Below are 23,522 nucleotides of genomic sequence, written 5' to 3' on the forward strand. Positions count from 1 at the left end.
AGAGAGAGACAGGCCTGATTGTAAATGGCCTGTGTGTTAGGCAGAGTTTTGGGATTTTCTGTCCTGGATGAAGGGGAGCGGGTGAAGCTCTTTGAGCAGCCCAGGCCCTTTCAGATTTGGGAGCTCAAGCTCTTGGTGGCTGTGGGAGTGGATGATGGTATCTAACCCCAACCCATCAGTTTCTGCTCTGTGTGCAGGAAGTGTGTCCCATTTCCTGTGGCCTCAATCTGCTCCCCATTCTGCTCTGCACTTTTCTAGGACTTCTCTGATTAGACAAAAGGACTTCCCTCTTCCACTCCAGCAGTGCTCGTATTCTGTGCATAAAATTTCAGAGGGATCCAGGTCAGATCTTGTCTGACATGCAGTTGTTTCTTTGTGTTAATTCTGGGAACAGATCTGGGCAGAAGTTGTGGTTTAGCAGAGCCCGATTACATAGATTCAGCACACTATTGGAACTTGCCCCGGCGTTGAGCGCTTAGAGAGCTGCTCAGGCTGACTCTAAAATTGGAGAAGTAAGAACCCCCCCACCCACCCAACCAGTGATGATCTGGCTGGCTGCAGTTTTAAGCGTGCCTACATCAATAAACGCTTTCCTGAATTTAGGTCAGTTCTGCAATGGGAACATCATGTTCCTCTTGCCAAAAAGCATGTTGTAGGCTGCAGAGAGGTTTTGTCTCTGCTTGATGATCTTCTGAATGCTCTAGTCTGTGCTCTTAGCTGGCAGCTGTACCTTTTCAGAAGCTGTGCATGCTAGTATCAGGGACTAGACCAGGCTCTGCCCAGAAATAACCCGGTCTGGAAGGACTACTTCCCTAAAGGACACTCTGGGGACAGATGCATGAGTTAAAGAACATATCAGCCAAACTTATTACCATGCACAACTTGAGACTGTTGAATGGTAGCCTGAAGGCTGTATCTCAGGAGTGCCTTGTAGTTTTAACTGAGGAGCCAGTGTTATCTATCGCTCACCAAATAAGAGTGTGTCTCCTGGTCGTATTTGTTGGTGAATTACAGAACTACCTCCAGCCACTTGTTTCAAAGATGGTTGTGCTATAGGATGCTATGATTGGGTATTAGTTTTCTGGTCACCATACTGAACAGCTCCCAGTTTCTTTTTTTCTGGAATTATCTCTTCCCTATGCAATATGGCCTGGTGGGACTGAAATCTGGGGGAACTGCCCTCCTTCTGCTAAACGTCAGGCTCATAACTCAGTATGGACCAGTCACATACGCCTCACCAGGAATCTGTGTTTTGAGCAGAGGAACAAAGACAGTGAATCATTTGGAATTCATTTATTTTGCCCACAGAAGTGTTTCTTCTTGCTATGACCTGTGAGCATCTAGTAAATTCTATCTTGCTTAAATTAGCCAGAGCTGGTTCCTGGGCTTGCACCCAAAGAATCCTAGCTGATACCATTTTCCAGTGTGGCCTGCCCTGCTTCCCTTGGCTGGAGGGCCAACTTGGCATGAGCTGTCAAGGGACTACTAGTTGAGATCATTTACTTATTTCATCTCAAGTGCCACTGAAACGCATGCACTGAGAACAGATCAGGCTTTTCAACCAGTAGATGCAAAATAAGGAGTCTTTTATTATTATTATTATTTTATCTTTTTATGGCCACACCCATAGCATATGGAAGTTTCCCAGCTAGGGCTCAAATTGGAGCTGCAGCTGCCGGCCAACACCACAGCCACAGCCACGTGGGATCGAGCCATGTCTGTGACCTACACCACAGCTCACAGCCAGATCCTTAACCCACGGAGTGAGGCTGGGGATTGAACTCATGTCCTCATGGATGTTAGTTAGGTTCCTTACCTCCAAGCCACAACAGGAACTCTGCAAAATAAGGAGTCTTGGTTATGTTAATGTTAACTGAGAAAAGCCACACTGGGTTCCAGGGTGTGCATGGAGGAATTGGTGTCCACCTAATCTATTTTTGTTTGGCAGTGGTTTATCTACATCTGCTGTTTCTCTACTAGCTCGCTTTTCACTCATGTCTCAACCCACTGAAATCTGACTTCTGTCCCTCCTACTTCAAGTGCTCACATAAGGGACTGGTGGTCTCCTGTTTTGCAAATCTAAGGGACATTTCCTAGGCTTTCTCTTCACTACTTACCAGTCAGTCCCCCAGTGGCTTCAAACTCAGCATGTCCCAAACTGAGCTCATTATCTTTCCCCCTCAGTTCTCCTCAGTCATGTTCTTCCTGGGGTTCTTGTCCTTGTTAACAGCATTTAGTCACCGAAGCTAGGAACCTAGGAATTGTTTTGACAATTCCTGTCCATCCCTTACCTTTCCCACCGGTGAGTCACTGTGTCCTTTAGATCCTCCTTCTCTCTTCTCCATTTTTTTCCACAATCTAGGCCTTAATTCAAGTCATCATTTCTCTTCTGGAGAACTGCCAGCATCCCTTACCTAGTGTCCCTGCCACCAGTCTTTCTCCCCTCCCCCCACCACTTTAATCCATCCCTGCCACAACAACTGGCAGAGTGAGCCTTCCTAAAAATGCACATCTGAGCTTGTTACTCCAAGGACTTCCCATGCCTGCAAGGTACAGGCGAAGCTTCTTGGCCTGCCATGCAAGTGTCTTTGTGACCTGGCCTTAGTCTCATAAAATACCTTGCTTCCTTAGCTGCCTGCTTCTGGTGATTCTGCTTCACAGTTCCTAGTGCAAACACAGGTTTCATACTTTTGTTCCCCCAAAACCATCCCTCTTCACTCTGATTTCATTCACCTGGCAACTATGCCTACCCATCTTCGGAAAACACCATTCAACAGATACCTCTTTGAAACTTTACCTCTGCAGGTAGAATTAGCCATTCTCAGTTTTGCGCCCTTTCCATCCCACTACATATCTATTTCCCAAAGTTAGGGATAGCCTCTGAGACTGCTCTTTGGTTTGATAATTCACCAGAAAAACTCACACACTCACTGAAAGCTGTTTTCTTCCCAGTTCCAGTTTATCACAGTGAAATGAAACAAATTTGAGTCAGTCAAGGAAAGAAATCCAGGAAAGTTCCAAACGTGGATCTTCTAGTTGTCTTATCCCAGTGGAGTCATGGACAATTTTTTTTTTTTAACTTTTTAAAAATTTTTTAATTTTTTGTCTCCACTTGCAGCATGCAGAAGTTCCTTGGCCCAGGATCAAACCCATGCCACTGCAGTGACAACAAGGGGTCTTTAACCTGCTGAGCCACAAGAGAACTCTGGACAGCTTTGACTTTGCTGGTAACTGTATGACAAAACTCCATGGAGTATTGCCAACCAGAGATTCTCACCTAAGCCTTGGGGTTCAAAGTTTTTACTGGACTTGGTCCCACTTGGTTGGCCAACTCCAGTCTCCAGCCCTTCCTGGGGTCTAAACGATAACATGTGATGCAAAGTCCCCCTCCCTTCTAGTCACATTGCTGGATTATCTGGTGTAGCAAAAGCACCCCCCCCCCATACAAACAAAGACATTTATCAGGTGGGACAGTCCAAGGGCTTAGAGGTTACTTCCCAGGAGCCAAGGGCAAAGGCCAGCCTTTCTTTGGGCAAGGTTAAATTCTTTACTACACACTCCCTCTATTAGATTGTAAACTCTGTGAGGTTAGGACCTGGTCTTATTCATCTTTAGATCCCCAGTGGCTGGCATTATGCCTGGCCCTTGTTCCAATGAGTGTTGGCTGAATGAATGAATTGATGTGCTGGAATGAGAATGCAGTCTGGAGGAGAGCCCCTCCCCTTTCTGCTGCCCAGGGGAGTGACCCTGGGGAGAAGGTGGAATGGAGGTGTGTGGTGGGCTGCTAACAGGTGGTTGCATGTGCTGCAGACTTCTAAGAACAAGAACTATGTTTAATTCTGTGAATATGATTAAAAAGACAGCCTTAAAACTTCTCACTGCATACATTAGAGGAGCGAAGGAAATGATCTTCCTAGCTGTAGACTTCCTTTCTAATAAGAACATGAGTAAAAACCCCATAATACATATATTTTAAGCAAATGTGGCCCTTTGTTTTATGCCTTCTGATATGTAGGGCAGGAAAAGTTGACAAAAACCTTGAGATTTTAGCCAGAGTATGACTGCTTGCTTTGGTGAGATGAGCTGATTTTTGAGTCCCACCTTGTCTTACAATTGGGTTATTATACCCAATCTTTAGGAAGAACCAAATTCAAGTGCTGAGAGGTTTGGTTTGGGGTCTTGATGGATTGTGACTCATCCTCTGCTCCATCTTCCCCAAGAGGGTCTACTGTCTAATGACAAGACAGAGGTGAACTGTGGAGGCCTGGGAGAGCTGGGAGGCTGGCAGTAGTGAAGGTGAATTAAGAATGGCCTCGAAGATCCCGTTGTGGCTCAGTGGTTAACGAATCCGACTAGGAACCATGAGGTTTCGGGTTGGATCCCTGGCCTTGCTCAGTGGGTTAAGGATCCGGCGTTGCCGTGAGCTGTGGTATGGGTTGCAGACATGGCTCGGATCCTGCGTTGCTGTGGCTCTGGCGTAGGCCGGCAGCTACAGCTCTGATTCGACCCCTAGCCTGGGAACCTCCATATGCCGCAGGAGCGGCCCAAGAAATGGCAAAAAGACCAAAGAAGAAAAAAAAAAGAAAAGAAAAAAAGAAAAAAGAATGGCCTCAGTGGGAGTTCCCGTCATGGCTTAGTGGTTAATGAATCTGCCTAGTATCCATGAGGATGTGTGTTCGATCTCTGGTCTCGATTAGTGGATTAAGGGTCTGGTGTTGCTGTGGCTGTGGTATAGGCAGCTCTGATTTGACCCCTAGCCTAGGAACTTCTATATGCCATGTTTGAGGCCCTAAACAAACAAAGGAACAAACAAACAAACAAAAATTAAAAATATGTCTTAAAAAAAAACAAAGATTGACCTCAGTGGAGTTCCTGATGTGGCATAACAGGATCCAGTATTACACCTGTGCTACAGGTTGCAGCTGTGACCTAGGAACTCCATATGCTATAGGACAGCCAAAAAAAAAAAAAAAAAGAATGGTCTGAATGGCCTGAGGGAGTTCCCTTGTGGTGCAGTGGGTTACAGATCCAGTGTTGTCACTGCAGCAGCCCAGGTTCCTGCTGTGTCTCAGGTTTGATCCCTGGTCCAGGAACTTATTCTGTGGATGCAACCAAAAAAGAACAGCCCCAGGCAGTAAATATCTGAGAGAAGGAACAGAGTACCCTAGTGTAAGATGTGTGCATTTCTTTCTCACATCCCTTCTAAGTGGTGGTGAGTATTTTCAAAAGTTGACTTTTGTATCTGTTTTCATGAAGCAGAAAAGTGGCCAGAGTTACCCTGGGAATCTGGGAGGTAAACCTCACTTTGGGACCCAACCCAGAGGTATTCTCCTCATCTTGAGGGACAATGTGGAAACAGAAGATGCAAATTTTGAAACCTAGAGAGCTCTTCTGGCTAGAATTTTGCACAGACCATTAGCATTTGTAGCAAACTTCCTCCCTCCCAGTGGGCTGGCAGTCTTTCAAGTCTTCTGTCTCTCCCTCTGTTTTTGCCCTTCAGGTTTTCTCTGCGGTCAGACTGGGAAATAAAAAATGGAGCTCAAGTCTTGTCAGTTCTGCTTCTCATTAGGAACTTTAACAAAAGCTTTTATAAGGGGGGAAATTGAAACTGGCTCAAATAAGGCTCTATCTGTGGAACTAATTTATCCGTTCTGCTCTGGCCTATTAACACAGGTAAGTCAAAATGAGTGAGAATAATGTAACTCAGTACCTCTCTCCTGTATTGAATGTTTTCCCATGAACAATTAAGTATCCAAGGTAACCAAATTCGTTTAGTATTCCTTGGCAGGAATTGGACTGTGGAGTTCCCTGTAGCCCAGCAATTAAGAATCTGGTGTTGTCACTGCTGTGGTGCAGGTTCAGTCCGTGGCCTGGAGACTTCTGCATGCCCCAGGGAGAGGCCAAAAAAGAAAGGAGTCACCCATTGTGGCTCAGCGGGTTAAGAACCCGACTAGTATCCAAGAGTTCATGAGTTCGATCCCTGGCCTTGCTCAGTGGGTTAAGGATCCGGGATTTCTGTGAGCTGTGACATGGGTCATGGATGCATTTGGATCTGGCAGCGTTCCTTGTGTCTATGACATAGGCCGGCAGCGACAGTTCTGAGCTCCAGTTCAAGCCCTAGCCTGGGAACTTCCATGTGCCGCGAGTACAGCCCTAAAAAGGAAAAGAAAAAAAAATTTGGACTTCGTTTACTAGGAAAGGTTGGTTCATTCTTTCAGCAAACATTGATTGAGCACACCTACTGTGTACTATACATTGTGCTAGCTTCTGAAGAGAGAGCTGTGAGTAAGACATGGTCCCTGCCCTCAAGGGGTTCATGGTCTAGTGGGAGAGACAGACGAGTAAGTAAATAATTACATAAATAATTAGAGTGTAAGGTAAACTCTAGACAACAGGTATCAAGTATAGAAGTAACATAGAGCAGTGACTGATTAACCTATGATCTGGAAGTGGTGAGTAGGAGTGTCAGTAGGAGTGTCAGATGAGAAAATTGTTTGTGTGAGGAAGGAGCCAGATCACATTTTAGTTTAAAGAAAAAGAAAAGAAGAGTTCCCATCATGGTGCAGTGGAAACAAATTCGACTAGGAACCATGAGGTTGCAGGTTTTATCCCTGGCCTCGATCACTGGGTTAAGAACCTGGCATTGCCGTGAGCTGTGGTGTAGGTTGAAGATGCGATTTGGATATGGCATTGCTGTGGCTGTGGTGTAGGCTGGCAACTGTAGCTCGGATTTGACCCCTAGCCTGGGAATCTCCATATGCCACGGGTGTGGCCCTAAAAAGACAAAATCAAAAAGAAAAAAAGAAAAAAGAAAAATAAAAAGCAGAAATTAGCAGCAGGTAAGTAACAGGCCCTAAAGTATTGAGTAATAGGGGAAATGTTGTTTCCAAGGGGTAAGTTTTTTTTTTTGTTTTTTGTTTTTTGTCTTTTTTTGCTATTTCTTGGGCTGCTCCCTTGGCATATGGGGGTTCCCAGGCTAGGGGTCGAATCGGAGCCATAGCCACCAGCCTACGCCAGAGCCACAGCAACTCGGGATCCGAGCCGCGTCTGCAACCTACACCACAGCTCACGGCAACGCCGGATCGTTCACCCACTAAACAAGGCCAGGGACGGAACCCGCAACCTCATGGTTCCTAGTTGGATTCCTTAACCACTGCACCACGATGGGAACTCCCAAGGGGTAAGATTTTTCACCTTCCTTACATAGCTCACTTCAGCCATCCTAGTGATTACAGATTTGGCCTATGCATAAACAAAAAAATGTTCACCCTTAACAGTGGTTAGTAGTATGACCTTATTTATTCTGTATCAGTCTTTTAGAAAAATAGCAATAAGAATTTTTTTCTCTCGTAGCCAAAGCATGTATATAGCATAACACACGTCTCTTTCATAGGCAGTAGGTGTTTTGGAGCAATAGTTGAGAAGAGCTTTGGATTTTAGAAGTAAAGGTATCTGGGGGGAAAGGTTACAAAATTCTAATCATAGCTTTGGAAATATATCTATTCATAGACCTGAACAAATGTTAAAAAAAAAAAGAGAGGAGAAAATGGTAAGAGAGGTCTCGGAGTTGAGGTGGCTGCCCTCTTGATTTCACTCATTCAGCACGGATTTATGAAAGACCTGCTACTAGGTACTAGGCTCTAGGCACTGAGGGTAAAGGGGCCTACAAGACAGCTATGGTCCTGCCATTCCGGAGCTTATGTTGAGCATGGAAATATGTGCACAATTATAAACCGTGATCAGCTCTCTGATAAAAAATAAGAAGGTACTGGGGGAGCAGTTTAGGGAGTAGTCAAGGAAGATTGTGCTGAGGAAGTGACTTTTGAGCTGAGACCTTAAGGATGAGTCAGATTTGTCTGGTGAAGGAGGTGGGAGGAAGGGCGGATAAGCTTCCTAGACAGAGACCTGAAACCTATGCTTTAAAAGCAAAAAAACAAAAGTACAACCTATAATACCCCTCCCCCCAAGGGTTCTCTCTTTGTAGTTTATTTTCTACTTTCAGATTTCAGTTCATGTTAATTTAATAAAAACGTGATTTTTGTCTCTCACCTATACTCCCCCAACCCTACCCTAGCCTTCCTTCTGAGGCCCTGCAGCCAAGCATTCAAAAATCCAAGGCTATGTCAATACATATCCATTTACCTTATGTCTGTTTTCTTTTTCCCTTTCTCAGCTGCACCTGAGGCATATAGAAGTTCCTGGGCCAAGGGTTAAATGCCATCTGCAGCCACTGCAATGCCAGATCCTTAACCTTCTGTTCCAGGGATCAAACCAGTGCTACCACAGAGACAAGCTGGATCATTAACCCACTGTACCACAGCTGGAACTCCCTTCATTTTTTTTTTTTTTTTTGTCTTTTTGCCTTTTCTAGGGCTGCTCCCATGGCACGTGGATGTTCCCAGGCTAGGGGTCTAATCGGAGCTACAGCTGCTGGCCTACACCACAGCCTCAGCAACGAGGGATCTGAGCCATGTCTGCAATTTACACCACAGCTCACGGCAACGCCGGATCCTTAACCCACTGAGCAAGGCCAGGGATCCAACCCACAACCTCATCGTTCCTAGTCGGATTCGTAAAGCACTGAGCCACAATGGGAACTCCTATATTTATTTTTTGAAATCAAAACTTTAGCTATCTCATACTGGTGATGGTGAGATTAGATGAAAGTCATTTAGAGCAGTATCTGGCATACAGTAAGGATACAATAAATGTGAACTTATTATTTCAGTGTATGTGTCCATTATAATTTATTTACTGAGTTTTCTATTGATGAGCCTTTATATTGTTTCTAATCTCTGTATTACAAACCTGTTTCAAAGTCTCAGGTCTGACTGGGAATCATAATCGTACGGTATCATACTTGATTTTGCTCGTTTGAGCCTGCAGTTAAAAGCAGGCCTATTTTTTTTTTCTTTTTTCTTTTTTAGGGTCGCACCAGAGGCATATGGAAGTTCCCAGGACAGGGGTCGAATCAGAGCTACAGCTACCGGCCTACATCACAGCCACAGCAACTTGGGATCCTAGCCGTGTATGCAACTTCCACCACAGCTCACGCCAACGCAGGATCCTTAACCCACTGAGCGAGACCATGGATCATACCCGCATCCTCATGGATACTCGTCAGGTTCTTTAACTGCTAAGCCATGAAGGGAACTCCAAGGGCAGGCCTTTGTACTCTGATTTTCCTCTGATTTGCTACTCAGAGCAAATCCAGCCAGCTGCCTCGCACTTGGTTCTGTTCCCTACATCTCTGCTCAGAAACTTCCAAACATTGTCCTATTAGGACTGTGATAGGCCACAGTTCCGGAAAACTTCCCTTACACACCCACACGCCCACACACACAGCTGTGCCTCTGAAAACACTGAGTTCTCTCTCCCAGCACACTCTGTTAAGTCTCTCCCTTTTAAAATTGTCCTAACCTGATACCTGCACTAGGAGTCAGTTCTAGCTCAATACAAATTAATGAGCTGTGTGACCTTTAGATAATCACTGACCCCTGCTGTCCTGAGGCCCACTGGACAAAACGAGTGTAAAAAATGTAAATATAAATGTAAGAAACTCCATCTTTTTGTGTTCAATCAGTGGTTTGTACTACTAAGGTTCTGCCATTTCTTACTCCAGCTTGGTCCTATAGCCATTTGCCTGCTTAGGAAGAAAAACCATATACACACACACACACACACACACATATACATATATATATACACACACACATATATACATATATATACACACACACACACACACACATATATACACACACATATATATACACGTAGTTTTTCAGGGCCATACCTGTGGGATATGGAAGTTCCCAGGCTAGGTGTCGAATCACAGCTGCAGCTGCTGTCCTACTCCACAGCCACAGCAATGCCATATCCAAGCTGCCTCTGCGACCTGCACCGCAGCTCGCAGCAACGCCAGATCCTTAACTCACTAATCGGGGCCAGGGATCGAACCCACGTTCATGGCTACTAGTTGAGTTCATTACCACTGAGCCACAACGGGAACTCCTATATATTTTTTTAAGTTACTATTTAACATTTTTTTGGGGGAAAAGGTTATATGTCCACGTGCAGAATTTAAACACACACACACACACACACAATGTTTGTTAGCAGCAAAGACAGTGGTAATGAGAATAGTTACTTGGAGGGGACATGAGGGCTTTGGTAAGTTGGGAATGTCCTATTTATTGATCTATGTGCTGGGTACATGGGCGTGCTCAGTTTATGAAATTTGTCATACTGTATACATATTGTCACTATTCTGTATGTACATTATACTTCAATAAAAAGTTTTAAAAGAAACTTAAAATGTACAATTGACCATATAGGGAAAAGTCTCTCTCTCCCTTAGGTTCTCTCTCTTTCTGGGAGACAACCACTACCATCTTTCTTATGTATCCCCTCAAAGCTCTTTTATATATAAATAAATTTAAAAACACATACTCATTTTTTTTCCTTTATAAGGATGACAGCCTATTATGCACACTATTTGAGTTTTGTTTTTTTTCACTTCACACCACAGCTCACCGCAACGCCAGATCCTTAACCCACTGAGCAAGGCCAGGGATCCTTAACCCACTGAGCAAGGCCAGGGATCAAACCCGCAACCTCATGGTTCCTGGTCGGATTCGTTAACCACTGAGCCAAGACGGGAACTCCAGAAATTGCTTTTAAAGTCCCAGAAGGAGCATCAGAACTCACAGCATCTTCCTCAGTTGTCTTAAGACCCCTCCCATGGGCCTCTCTCTGTGAGTTCTCCAGGCTTCAGCTCTTGGAACTAGCTGTGGCACTCACTTGTTAGTTGGATCCCTTTTGGAATATTTAGTTTTGGTCTGGAATGATGCAAAAACGTGCCAGACCTAGTCCTCCTTTTCCTCTGTCCCCTCCACCCCCAAACTGACTCCCAAGACTGTATCCTGTAAGACTCCCAAGCTCTTTGCTGCACTTGCCTTCGCGAAAAGCAAAGGCTTGCAAAAACTCCGTGATTCTTGAAAGTGGTTTGAAATCAGATGCTGTTTTTGTGAGGGACTAAAATTAGCCACACTGGTGATGGATTACAGGATACAGCCAGCAAGGAGAGAGCGAGCTGGGGCCGCGAGCAACCAGCTAGCAGGGTCTGTTCCTTCCACCTGCGCATCCTGGACCTCACAAGCAACCATTCCAGGGGTTTTCAGTTCGCAAATGACATGGAAATAGATGAAGGTTGTGGGTTCCTCGTACCTAAGTGGTAGAGCAAGTAACCCCAGGCCAGGTTCCCGTTAGCACCTAGTTTTCAAACACATGTATTCTCTTCCTCCTCCAGGGAGCTTAACGTCATGAAACCCGCACCCCTTTCTTCCTTTTTCTCACTCTCCGCGGTCCAGAGTCGCCGGAGCCCCTCCCCCGCCCTAGTTCCTCTGGATCTCCCCTCCCCCCCGCCGGCCTCCCCCGCCCCCTCCTCTCCGAGGGCCTCTGCTCGAGCTCCGCTGCCCCCGCCCCCCGGGCTCCTCTCTGTCTCCCCCTCCCGGACGTGGCCGCGCTCGGCCGGGCCCTCCTCGCCGCCTGTTTGTGAATGAGACGCTCAGTTTCTCAATGGAGCCGCGGGGGGCTCGGGCGGACGCGGTGGGGCCGCGGGGCTGGCCGTGAGCCCGGAGGGGGGCGCGTTTCCCCCGCTCCCTCCCTCTCTCCCTCCCTCTCGCCACACGGCTTTAGAGGAACGGGGCTGAGAGGCCGGGGCGCTGGTCGCAGGGCCCCGCATCCCCGAAGACTCCTCGTCACCTTCTGGAGGAGTCGGAGCGCCGCGGAGGAAGGTGGACGCGGAGGAGGCCGGCGGCCTTCGGCAAATTTCCCCCGCGGCCCTTGCTCTGGCCTTAGAAACTTCTTGATTCCACATTTCCCTTTTTAATTCCGATTAGCTCCTTGCCTGCTCTATTCCCCCCCCCCTTCCCCGGGATAGGAGGGGGAGTGTGAGGAAAGGAACGAAGAAAATAAAAAAGGATTTCCGCCCAGAAGAGAGCGACAGTTCGGAGAGCTTTTTCTTAAGGAAACAGAAGCGGCGTTTGCGGCCGTTGCGGGCGCCGGACCCTGCCGGCCCAGCCATGCGCAAGCCGGCCCGGGGCTGCTGAGGCGCGGGGACGCGGAAGCGGAGGCCCACCGCACCGGGCTCCCTGCGCTCCCGGGCGAGTTCTGTCCGCCGGGCGGCGGCGGCGGCGGCGGCGGGATGGAGCCCGCGACCGCGCCCCAGCCCGACATGGCGCCGGAGCTGACCCCAGAGGAGGAGCAGGTAAGCGGGGCTGCGGCCGCGCGGTGGGTGTGTCCGGACCCCCGAGGCCTAGCCCGGCCGCGCTCTTCGCGGCTCCAGGTCCGCGGTGGCCTCCCCCGAGCCCCCCGGCGGCCGCGCCCCAGGCCGTCATCCCCCGAAGCGGGGAGGCTGCCGGCCTCTGCTCCCGCCCACGGCCGCTCCTGTTTGCTGCTCTGGTGCCGCATATTGCCCTCTCCTCCTATTCGGCGGTGATTAAAGTTCTCGAATTGGGAAGCTTCCCTTTACCTCTGCCCCCCCCCCCCCCAATGTTTGCAGAACACCTACTTTGCCTCCGGCCTTACACCCCTCTACGTATTTTGCTTCATTCCATGAGGGTTTGTGGTTTTCTAAGGGCAGGAAAAGCCCCACTTGGGGGGCCGGTTCCTGTGAGGACTGTCTCCCCTTCCCAGGACAGTGATAGGCACTGAGTCCATAGATGCCCTAGATTTTCACATGAGCCCCTCGGGCTTCTTTGAGGGCTGTGGCCTACTTGGATAGATTCTAGAAGATCCAGGCCTTCCCAGGCTCCCTAAGTCCCTGGCCTTGACCGCCCTATTTAGCTTTCTTTGGCTGGGCGCATCTCCTCACCCCCACTTCCCTCCCCCATCTCATCTCCCTGTCTCCATCTTTCTGAAGTCTGCATTGAGCTCCATTGTCCCTTAAAGCTTATGACTTTCAGTTCCCAGAAGGAAGTGGTTTGCAGTGTCATTTTGGGGGCTTGGGTGAGGGATGAGCCCAAGGCCCATGTACCTTTCCCTCCCCCACATTCCTGCTGGGGAGACATGGACCACTCCGGAGGATGGTGGGAAAGTCCATTAGCCGAGATTGGAATCCTAAAGTCTTTTCACTGTCTCTTCTTGCTCATGCTCAGATTTAGCCATGGTCTGATTCCATGTTTAAAAACAAGAAAATCAGAAAAACACCTAAAATAAGAAAAGATGAACCATGCTGGTAGCCCATTTCAAGCTTACCGAGCCGTTGTTCCCGAGGACCACATTTGGTAGTACAGCCTCTAGTATGGAGATAGTCTGGTTTTACAAACTGATAGTGGTTAGTGGGCTTAAGATTTGATTTTTAAAAAGCTCTTGACTTCTCTCCTCATTTGTGGAGATGACATTTTTCATATTTGGCTTCAGGCTACAGTCTTGTCTTTTGATGCCTAGAGATAAAATCAGCATGGGGAAAAGAAATTCTACTGTTCTGTACAAGCAGTGGTAACATCCTGGTAACTTCAATTTAATGTTGATAAAATACGAGTCAGTAGCCAGTGCAAGCTGGTGACCAAAGAGCCCACTCTGGCAAAATTAGGGAAATACTACTTCAGCACTAGAGTGTGATATGTTAGGTTGGTTTTAAAGGGAAAAAAACTCTTTCACTTCTTTTCCTTGGGCTAGTCAGATTTGAAGGTTATGTTTCTAAGGCTTGAGGGCATCACGATTTCACTATGAAAATGTCGTTTGGTTACAAATTTAAAAACTAAAACTGAGAAGAGTAGTAAAGTATTCATAGTATCAATAAAATGTTAGCTTTATTCTGTATTTAGTGTCTACATATATAAAACTGTGTTTATTAAAAAATCTTTTTTTACACTTTAAAAAATTTTTATTTATTATTATTATAGTTGATTTACAATGTTCTGTCAATTTCTGCTGTGTAGCAAAGGGATCCAGCCATGTGTGTTTTTCTCATATTATCTTCCATCATGTTCTATCACAAGAGATTGGATATAGTTCCCTGTGCTATACAGCAGGACTCCATTGCTTATCCATTCTAAATGCGGTAGTTTGCATCTACTAACCTCAAACTCCCAGTCCACTTCCTCCCCCCTGAAAAAATCTTTTACATTGAATAAATGTGATGGGAATTAACAAGGACTGGATGGAAATAGTAAAAGTAAAAAATATGTATATTAAGATCAAAAAGTTATTTTTTTAAGCTTTTCTTCCAAAATATCAAGTTTTCTACAGGCATTTCAAAATGTTGAAACACAAACATAAAAGCATAATTCCAATTATGGTATAAAATTTCACAGTTTAATATCACATGAAAGTCCTCCTCTTTTTTTTTTTTTTTGTTTGTTTTTTAGGGCCGTACCCTCGGCATATGGAGGTTCCCAGGCTAGGGGTCTAATCATAGCTACAGCTGCCGGCCTACTCCACAGCCATAGCAATGTGAGATCCGAGCCACATCTGTGACCTACGCTTCAGCTCATGGCAACACCAGATCCTTAACCCACTGAGCCAGGGTTCGAACCCGCAACCTCATGGTTCCTAGTTGGATTGGTTTCTGCTGTGCCACAACGGAAACTCCAACATGGGAGTGTACTCTTTTTCTTTTTTTTTTTTTTTGTCTTTTTGTCATTTCCTGGGCCGCTCCCGCGACATATGGAGGTTCCCACCTAGGGGTCCAGTCGGAGCTGTAGCTGCCAGCCTACGCCAGAGCCGCAGCAACATGCGATCCGAGCCTCGTCTGCGACCCGAACCACAGCTTGCAGCAAAGCCGGATCGTTAACCCACTGAGCAAGGGCAGGGATCGAACCTGCAACCTCATGGTTCCTAGTTGGATTCGTTAAGCACTGTGCCACGATGGGAACTCTGGGAGTGTACTCTTAACTGTTAAGATTTCTTTAAAATATTTAAATTAAACAGGACAAATGCTTGGTAGTCTTATCAAAGTAGTCATGGGAAATGACACATTATTTCATAATGCTGCCCCATTGCTCAAACCAATTTTAGAACTCATTTGGAGTTGATTTCAAAACTTGTGGCAAAATCTTATTGAAATACCTTCAGTGTTGGAAAAATCTTGTACAGTTGAGAGTCAATTTGATTTTTGGAAATAGAAAAAACTTTTGGAAATCTATTTCATAAGTAGGAGATCAAACTGGATAACACAGTTTCAGGCTCTTTATGGGGTGTGTAAACTGGCTTAAAGGTGTTCTGGGAGTTCCCATCGTGGCTCAGCAGTAACGAACCTGACTAGGATCCATGAGGACTCGGGTTCCATCCCTGGCCTCACTCAGTGGGTTAAGGACCTGGCGTTGCTGTGATCTGTGGTGTAAATTGCAGACATGGCTTGGATCCTGGGTTTCTGTGGCTGTGGTGTAGGTTCCAATTCAACCCCTAGCCTGGGAACCTCCATATGCCTTGGGTTCGGCCCTGAAAAGCAAAAAAACAAAACAAAACAAAACAAAAAAAGATGCTCTAGAGCAGATCCCTCTCAATAGTACCTCTTTCTATACAGTCATTTAAATCATAAACTCCAAAGTTTTTTTTGGATACTTTGTTCTCCCTCCGCCCCCATGTGTTATATATCATCAGGTTTTCCTGAATATCTCTTGAATTCTCTGACTTCTTCCACCACCACCATTATCATCAGCTTAGTCCAAAGTCCTGTCCCATCCTGACAGAACTTTAGTTTCCTACCTGATCCATCTACATTCCTTTCCTCTTATTCCAGAAACCAAAGCCAAATTGCAAATCTGATTGCATCTTCCTTTTAGCTTACCTGCCCCCAAAGTAAGCATTCATAAAACCCTCAAGTGGCTTTTCATCACCCTTGGGATTGTTGCAGTGCTTGAATATGGTCTACAAAGCTTTAGCTCTTGTATGGTTTAGAGCCTTAGCTAATTCTCACACTTCATCTTTGCTCTAGGCATACTGGCCTTTTGGTCCTGCATCCTTTTTTTTTTTTTTTTTTTTTTTTTGGCTGTGCCCAAGGCTCGTGGAAGTTCCCAGGTCAGGGATTGAACCCTCACCACAGCATCGACCTGAGCCACTCCAGTGACCATGCCAGATTCTTAACCTGCTGCACCACAAAGGAACTCCTGATCCTGCATTCTTGCCTGTTTCCTCCTACTGCAGGGTCTTTGCACAAGTTGCTTTCCTCTGTCTGGAAATACCCTCTTCATCCTTCATCTCTCTTTTTTCACTTCCTCAGGAAGGCCTTCCTTGATCTCCCCAGTTAAATTAGAGCTCCTACTGGCTCTCCGAATACCATGTACTTTATGTCTTTTATCACAAGTCTATAGTATTCGTATGATTGCATGGCTGGAAGCTCCATGAGGCCTGGGACTGGGTTTAGTTTTGCTCACCATCATATATGCATACTGCCTAGCATAAAGACTGGCACTTAAGGACATTCAGGAAATACTTGTGGAGTGAAGAGTAGTTATATATGTGATTTGTACACAGCATCATCTCCTTTTCTGAGTGACTTGTAAAAACAAGGACGGTTGCTGTGGCTCTGGCATAGGCCAGCAGCTGCAGCTCCAATTCGACCCCTGGCCTGGGACCTTCATATACCGAGGGTGTGGCCCTAAAAAGCAAAAAAATAAATAAATAAACTAAGGACACTGTTGTAGTTTCTGGTGTGGCACAGTGGGTTAATGATCTGGCTTGTCTCTGTGGCGTTGCCAGTTCGATCCCTGGTCTAGCACAGTGAGTTAAGGATCCAGTGTTGCTACATTGCCACAGTTGTGGCATGCAGCTCAGATTGGATCCATGACCTGGAAACTTCCATATGCCGTGGGTGCAACTGAGAAAGTTAAAAAAAAAAAAAAAAAAGGATGTTGTTCATTTTGATATAAATTTTAAAGGTCATCATTATTACTTGATAGTCTCATTTCCTATCTAGGCATGCATTGAACTGATATCATCCCAACCCCATTTGTGACTTTGATCTTTTTTGCCTTTATTTTTTCAGTTCTCAGTATTATAGATCCTACAATTGAGTTACAAGAAAAAGTATGCTTTTCTCTAAGGAGTTTACATGCATAACAACAGAGTAATAACACTAACTGTTTCCTGTGCTCCTGCTTTGAGTCAGGCCTTATGCCCGACATTTCTGATACAGTTAATCCTCATGAGATTGGAATTTTTACCTTATTTTGCAAATAAGAAAACTCAGACTGGGAGAAGGAAATTGCCCAAGTTCACATAGCTAGCAATGAAGGAGCCATGATTTCCACCCAGAGCTGGGTTATTCTACCTCAACTGCAAATGTTCCCTTTATTATTTATACTAACTGTATTACTTCTCATGAAGCAATTACCCAGTTTACCAAAATGCCTACATGGGTATATAATAGCTGATTTTGTGGGTTTGGTATTGATAAATGTGTTTGGTTTTGATGATGCTTGTTAAAATACAGTTTAAAAAAATGCAGATAGGAAAAAATTTGGAAAACCTTTACTCAGACCTGTTTATTGCCAGCAGAAACATATTGTACAGTATGTGTAAGAAATTGTGATGAATTACTCTTGGAAAAAATTTGTTCCTTAATATAGAGTTGGCACCTCTCCGATTTGAGGTGTAGTCACAATACAGATTTATTTTTATTTATTTTTTAAGTTAAAAAATTTTTTTTTAATTAAAAATTAAAAAATCCACTGAGAAAGGCTAAGAATCGAACCCGTGTCCTCATGGATACTAGCTGGGTTCATTAACCACTAAGCCATGAAGGGAATTCCAACAAATATATTTTTTTAAATAAATTTTGGGGGAGTCCTCTGGTGGCTCAAGGGGTTAAGGATCCAGCATTGTCACTGTTGTGGCTTGGGGTTTCCATCCCTAGCCTAGGAACTTGCACATGCAGCAGGCGTGGCCAAAATACTAAAAAATAAAGTACATTTTTGAAGTTCCCTGGTTGCCTACAGTTAAGGATCCAGCATTGCCGTGACCTGTAGTATAGGTCACAGAGGCAGCTCAGATCCCTTGTTGCTGTGGCTGTGGCTTAGACCACAGCTCTGATTTGACCCCTAGCCTGGGAACCGCCAAATGCCACAGGTGTGGCCCTAAAAAGACAAAAAAAAAAAAAAAAGTAAAAAAATAATAAAAAATATATTTGTTCTCTTTCGTATAAGAGAAATAACTATTCTTGGTTAATAGTCTCTAAATATGAAGAATATTATTTCCTCAAACTGTAGAAACCAAGTTGTTTTTGTGTTTCTTTTTTTGATATGTTTATGTGTGAATATAAAAGCCTTTCTTTTTGGTCGCACCTGCGGCATGTGGAAGTTCCCAGGTCTAGGGACTGAACCCATGCCACTGCAGGGACAATGCTGGGTCCTTAATCCACTGCACCACAAGGGAACTCCTAAAAGTCTTTTTTAATAGGCTGGCAAAATTGTACATTTGCCACTGTGAAGGGTAATTTCTACATTTCAGTACTAATCTTCATTCTTTTATTATTATCTTAATTTTACTTTTCCAAAGCATATACTCACATTTGTAACTTTAACTGACGTTTGTAATTTTATCGAATTTCCTAAATTATAATTAACTTGACTGCTAGGGATAGTTAAGGGTGTCTTATTCATCTGTTCTGTGTGTAACATATAGTAAATTAAAGTGGGGCTCCTTGGTTTATATCTGTCTGGGATAAGTTGTGAGGAGAACTCCCTCTTTGCAATAAACCATAAAAGACTTTTAACTAGGATTATTGGGATATTTGATGGAATATCTAACGAATTATATAGGGTCTTATAATTTTGCATGCATATCCCAGTAGTGACAGATAGGATAGAATAATGGTTTTCTAAAGTGTTAATGCTTTTATTCATATTTTCATTTTAGATGGTTTTAATAACTTATATAGTACTTCTATCACATTAAAAATAACTCATGAGTTTCATTAAAGTTAAGTAATCTAATACTTATTTTCAAAACCTCCAAAGGAAATTTTTATTTTAGAATTTATGTTGTTTAGAGCTTATAGCATTGTTGTAAGGATTAATGAGCTAATGCAGGCAGATATCCATCACAATAGTCAGCACTCAGTTAAGTTAGCCATTATGATAGTCTCTGTCTTTGAATAGTGAAAGATTTTAGAGCCAAGTTAGCTTAAAACAATCCCAAGAGGGGAAAAATATTCATATTCACACTGGGGACCATCAACTTAGCATGGATTGTCAGGAAATAGTTATCTTGCAGCCTTCATAGTGTAGTTTTCAAAAACCTAATTCCATGCCATGGTTTGTATTTTTATAATGAGATCTTCTAAAGTTAAAAATTTAACTGCCTTATAGTGGACTTCAGAGATTTTTGGCATTTTTCTCAGGGGCAGGGGTTTCGTCCTGGTTCTTGTGGCCAAGAACTTCCTTTTCCCACAGCCTCACATGTCCTGTGTTAAATGTCATCTGTCCCCCTGGAAGTAACCATACGTCAAGGACCAGATGATTCATAACGTTGAGGCCTTCCAGAGAGCGAAAGGAGAGGAAGAAGAGATGAAGAATTCTCATTCTTTTTGTTGTTGCCAGCAATTAAAGATATTGTAATTAGCAATTAGGTAAAATCTCATCTGAATGTGAGAATTTTACTCTTTAAAAATTTCTGAGCCTGTCACAACTATTTCTGAGTTGTGAATGTTAAAGAGACCTGGAGATTTTTCTCCAAGGAATCTGACCTGGTACTGAATGAATGAATTGAAAAGTAAGACAGACATTGTAAAAAGAGGCTGAACTGTTTTAGAGGTAAAAATTTGGATTCATTATAGGTCAGTATATTTGAGTCTCATTTTCTGACCTGGAAAAGGCATAGTAATGTTGGGATACTCCAGCTTTGTTTTCTAAATATTAAGATTCTGGAATTCCTGATGTGGCACAAGGGGATCAGCATCTCTGGAATGCTGGGTTGTAGGTTCCATCCCCAGCCCAGCGCAGTGGGTTAAGGATCTAGCATTGTTGCAGCTGTGGCACGGGTCCCAGCTGTGGCTCAGATCCTATCCCTGGCCCAGGAACTCCATGTGCCATGGGGTAGCCAAAAGAATTTTAAAAAATGAATAGCTATTAAGACGCATTTTAGCAGAATGGTTGGTTCACTGCAGTGTCAAGACGAGATGTCATAGTCCCTAGCTCTGGATATTTGTTCAGGTGCTTAGATGTCCGGTGCAATTCCAGCCATTTCACACCTGTTTTATCATTCTGCCTTGATGTCTCAGATAAATTGGGGATACCTTCTTTTTCCAAATCAATCACCATCACACCCCCTGTCTCCCATATACACCTCCATGCAAGAGATCCTTGGTTGCCCTTTCTGAATCCTGGAATAGTCACTTTTTTTTTTTTTTTTTTTTTTTTAATTCTTCCTCTGGAGTAGGGGCAGATGTTCCTAGAACAGGTAGTTTAGCCTGCATTGTTCAGTACTGGAGGGCCTGTACTTACTGGAATGAACACTTTGATACCTGATTTTTAAAAGACTTCTTTAAAACCTGAGATGTCAGGGGCTGGGGGCTGGGGGTGGGAGGCAGAGAAGCTTCGAAGCCCATGGGAAAACGTGTTTGTTAATTAAGGATTGGTTATCTCTTAGGTCCAGACTATAAAATAATGCAACCAAAATGGTAGATTAGAGGTGACTTTTTGTTTAGTTTCTGCTTCCGAGAAAAGCATTTCGTTTTTTCTCTGGGAAAGACAGTATTTGTTATATGTACTCGTTTCCTCTGAAAGAGCAAATCCATTCAAAACACAGACACACACTTCTTGTCTTTTATCCAGCATGGTGACACAGATCTGACTAGCCTAATAGAATTATTATGAAACCAGATTGTATTCTCAGAATTGATGGGCAGAGTCTAAAGAGAGCCAGCCATGACTTTAGTAATGAAGGGTCCCAGGACAGTCATCTATTAATTACTTTTTCATTGCTTGAACAAATGGCTAATATTTACCTTTGCATTTGCCTTTCTATACCCCATTATTACATGATAGACATCATTTTTTTTTTTTTTTTTGCTTTTTAGGGCCACACCCACTGCATATGGAGGTTCCCAGGCTAGGGATCAAATCAGAGCTACAGTTGCTGGTCTGCACCACAGCCACAGCAACGCAGGATCTGAGCTGCATCTGCCACCTGCACCACTGCTCATGGCAACGCTGGATCCTTAACCCATTGAGGGAGGCCAGGGATTGAACCTACAACCTCTTGGTTCCTAATTGGATTCGTTTCCACTGCGTCATGATGGGAACTCCGACATCATTATTACAGTCTTTTTATGACCACACCTGAGGCATATGGAAGTTCCCAGGCCAATCAGTGCTGCAGCTGCTGGCCTACATCACAGCCATGGCAACACTGGATCTGAACCACATCCACCACCTGCACCACAGCTTGTGGCAACGCCGGATCCTTAACCCACTGAGCAAGGCCAGTGTTCGACCATGCATCCTCATGGAGACACCGTCAGATCCCTAACCCGCTGAATCACAGAAGGTACTCCTAAAATCAGTATTTTTAAAAATAGGTTTTTTGGGAATTTGCTTCATGGTGTAGTGGAAATGAATCCGACTAGTATCCATGAGGATGCGGGTTCCATCCCTGGTATTGTACAGTGGGTTAAAGGATCCGGCATTGCCATGAGCTGTTATGTAGGTCGAAGATGTGGCTTGGATCCTGTGTTTCTGTGGCTGTGGTGTAGGCTAAAAGCTACAGCTCCAATTCAACCCCTAGCCTGGGAACTTCCATATGCTGTGGGTGGGGCCCTGAAAAGAAAAAAAGTTTTTTTTTTATATTCTCTACAAAGACTATGTTTCTTTTATATTTAAAACCAATAACTTGTGAAAAATGCTGTGCTCTGTAACAGGTTTAGGATTATGCTGTCAGCTGCTGAGATCCCAGTATTTAAGGTTAATGCAATTCTGTCATTTTTCTTTTGTCTTATGGAAGTTCCTGGGCTAAGGGTTGAATGAGAGCTGCAGCTGCTGGCCTACACCACAGCCACAGCAATACCGGATCTGAGCTGCGTCTGCAGCTATACCACAACCGCAGCAACGCCACATCCTTAGCCCACTAAACGAGGCCATGTTTCCACACCTCATCTTCATGGATCCTAGTTGGGTCCTTAGCCTGCTGAGCCACAACAGGAATTCCCTGGGATTTTTCTATTAAGAGCTATTTAGGGAGTTCCTGTCATGGCGCAGTGGTTAACAAATCCGACTAGAAACCATGAGGTTGCAGGTTTGGTCCCTGCCCTTGCTCAGTGGGTTAACGATCCGGCGCTGCCGTGAGCTGTGGCATAGGTTGCAGATGCTGCTCGGATCCCGCGTTGCTGTAGCTCTGGCATAGGCTGGTGGCTACAGCTCCGATTTGACCCCTAGCCTGGAGATATGCTGCGGCAGTGGCCCAAGAAATAGCAAAAAAAAAAAAAAAAAAAAAGCTATTTACAAGTGAAATCTGGGCCTTAGGGAAGGTGACAGCAATAAATCTTTTCTTTTTTTTTTTTTTGCCTGTGCCTTTGGCATGTGAAAGGGCCAGGGAGCAAACCCACACCACAGCAGGTACCTGAGCCGCTGCAGTGACAACACCAGATCTTTAACCGGCTGTGCTACAAGGGAACTCCTGATAGTGAGTCTTCGGTAAACTTTGGGAATCCTCAGCTTCCTTGTGGCTCCAGGAATTTTATTTAGTATTTTTGAGTCTGTTTTGTCCTCTTTCCTTAAAGAGCTTTCAGGAGACTTGCTTAATTAATTCATTCATTACTTTTTTTTTTTTTTTTTTGGTCTTTTTAGGGCTGCCCCTGTGGCATATGAACATTCCCAGTCTAGAGCTTGAATCACAGCTGCAGTGGCTGGCCTGTGCCACAGCCACAACAAACGCCAGATCCAAGCTACATCTGTGACTGATACCACAGCTCACAGTAATGCGGTATCCTTAACCCACTGAATGGGGCCAGGGATCGAACCCACATCCTCATGGATTCTAGTCAGGTTTTTAACCCACTGAGCCACAGCTGGAACTTGAGACCTGCTTAATTTAAGTAAGTAAAATCCCTACAGTTACAAAATAGTCAATAAATATCTGTAATAATAGTATTCTTGTCCTCTCTGCTACAGAAACTTTTTTTTTTTCAAATAAAATAGGAGGAGAAATTAAGAATCCTACTTTGTAGCAATGAAACGGAGGATTTCTAAATAGCCTAAGGCTTTTAATAGTTGCCATGCATGAATACTGTATCTAGAAGATGGTCTTGAGGCTACCTGTGCTCATTTTATGCTATTAACACTTAATGTACTATTAGTTCACTGGTTTATTTATTCTTTCTAGGTTATAGATTACCTTTAGGTGCACTGATTATCATCTCTCTTTTTTAACCCAATAAAACATCAAAAGGTCATCTGATAATCTAAAAAATGACTCCTGTTTAGAGTCCAAGGAGTGATAGTTCGTATCATCTTCCATATCTTATTTATTTTATGTATTTATGTATGTATTTATTTATTTATTTATGTCTTTTTGCTTTT

The 23,522-nt window shown here is 44.3% G+C and overlaps 1 protein-coding gene across 1 annotated transcript in view; it reads left to right on the plus strand.

The window, feature by feature from the left end:
- PTPN9 (protein tyrosine phosphatase, non-receptor type 9) overlaps nucleotides 11,495-23,522 on the plus strand; it is an 86,236-nt gene continuing 74,208 nt past the window's right edge. The window contains exon 1 of the mRNA XM_003128481.4: nucleotides 11,495-12,271. Coding sequence (XP_003128529.1) covers nucleotides 12,209-12,271 — 63 coding nt within the window. The 5' untranslated portion in view covers nucleotides 11,495-12,208. The remainder of the gene's footprint in view (nucleotides 12,272-23,522) is intronic.

The sequence above is a fragment of the Sus scrofa genome, chromosome 7 (genome assembly GCF_000003025.6).
Source record: "Sus scrofa isolate TJ Tabasco breed Duroc chromosome 7, Sscrofa11.1, whole genome shotgun sequence".
Lineage (NCBI taxonomy): Eukaryota > Metazoa > Chordata > Mammalia > Artiodactyla > Suidae > Sus > Sus scrofa.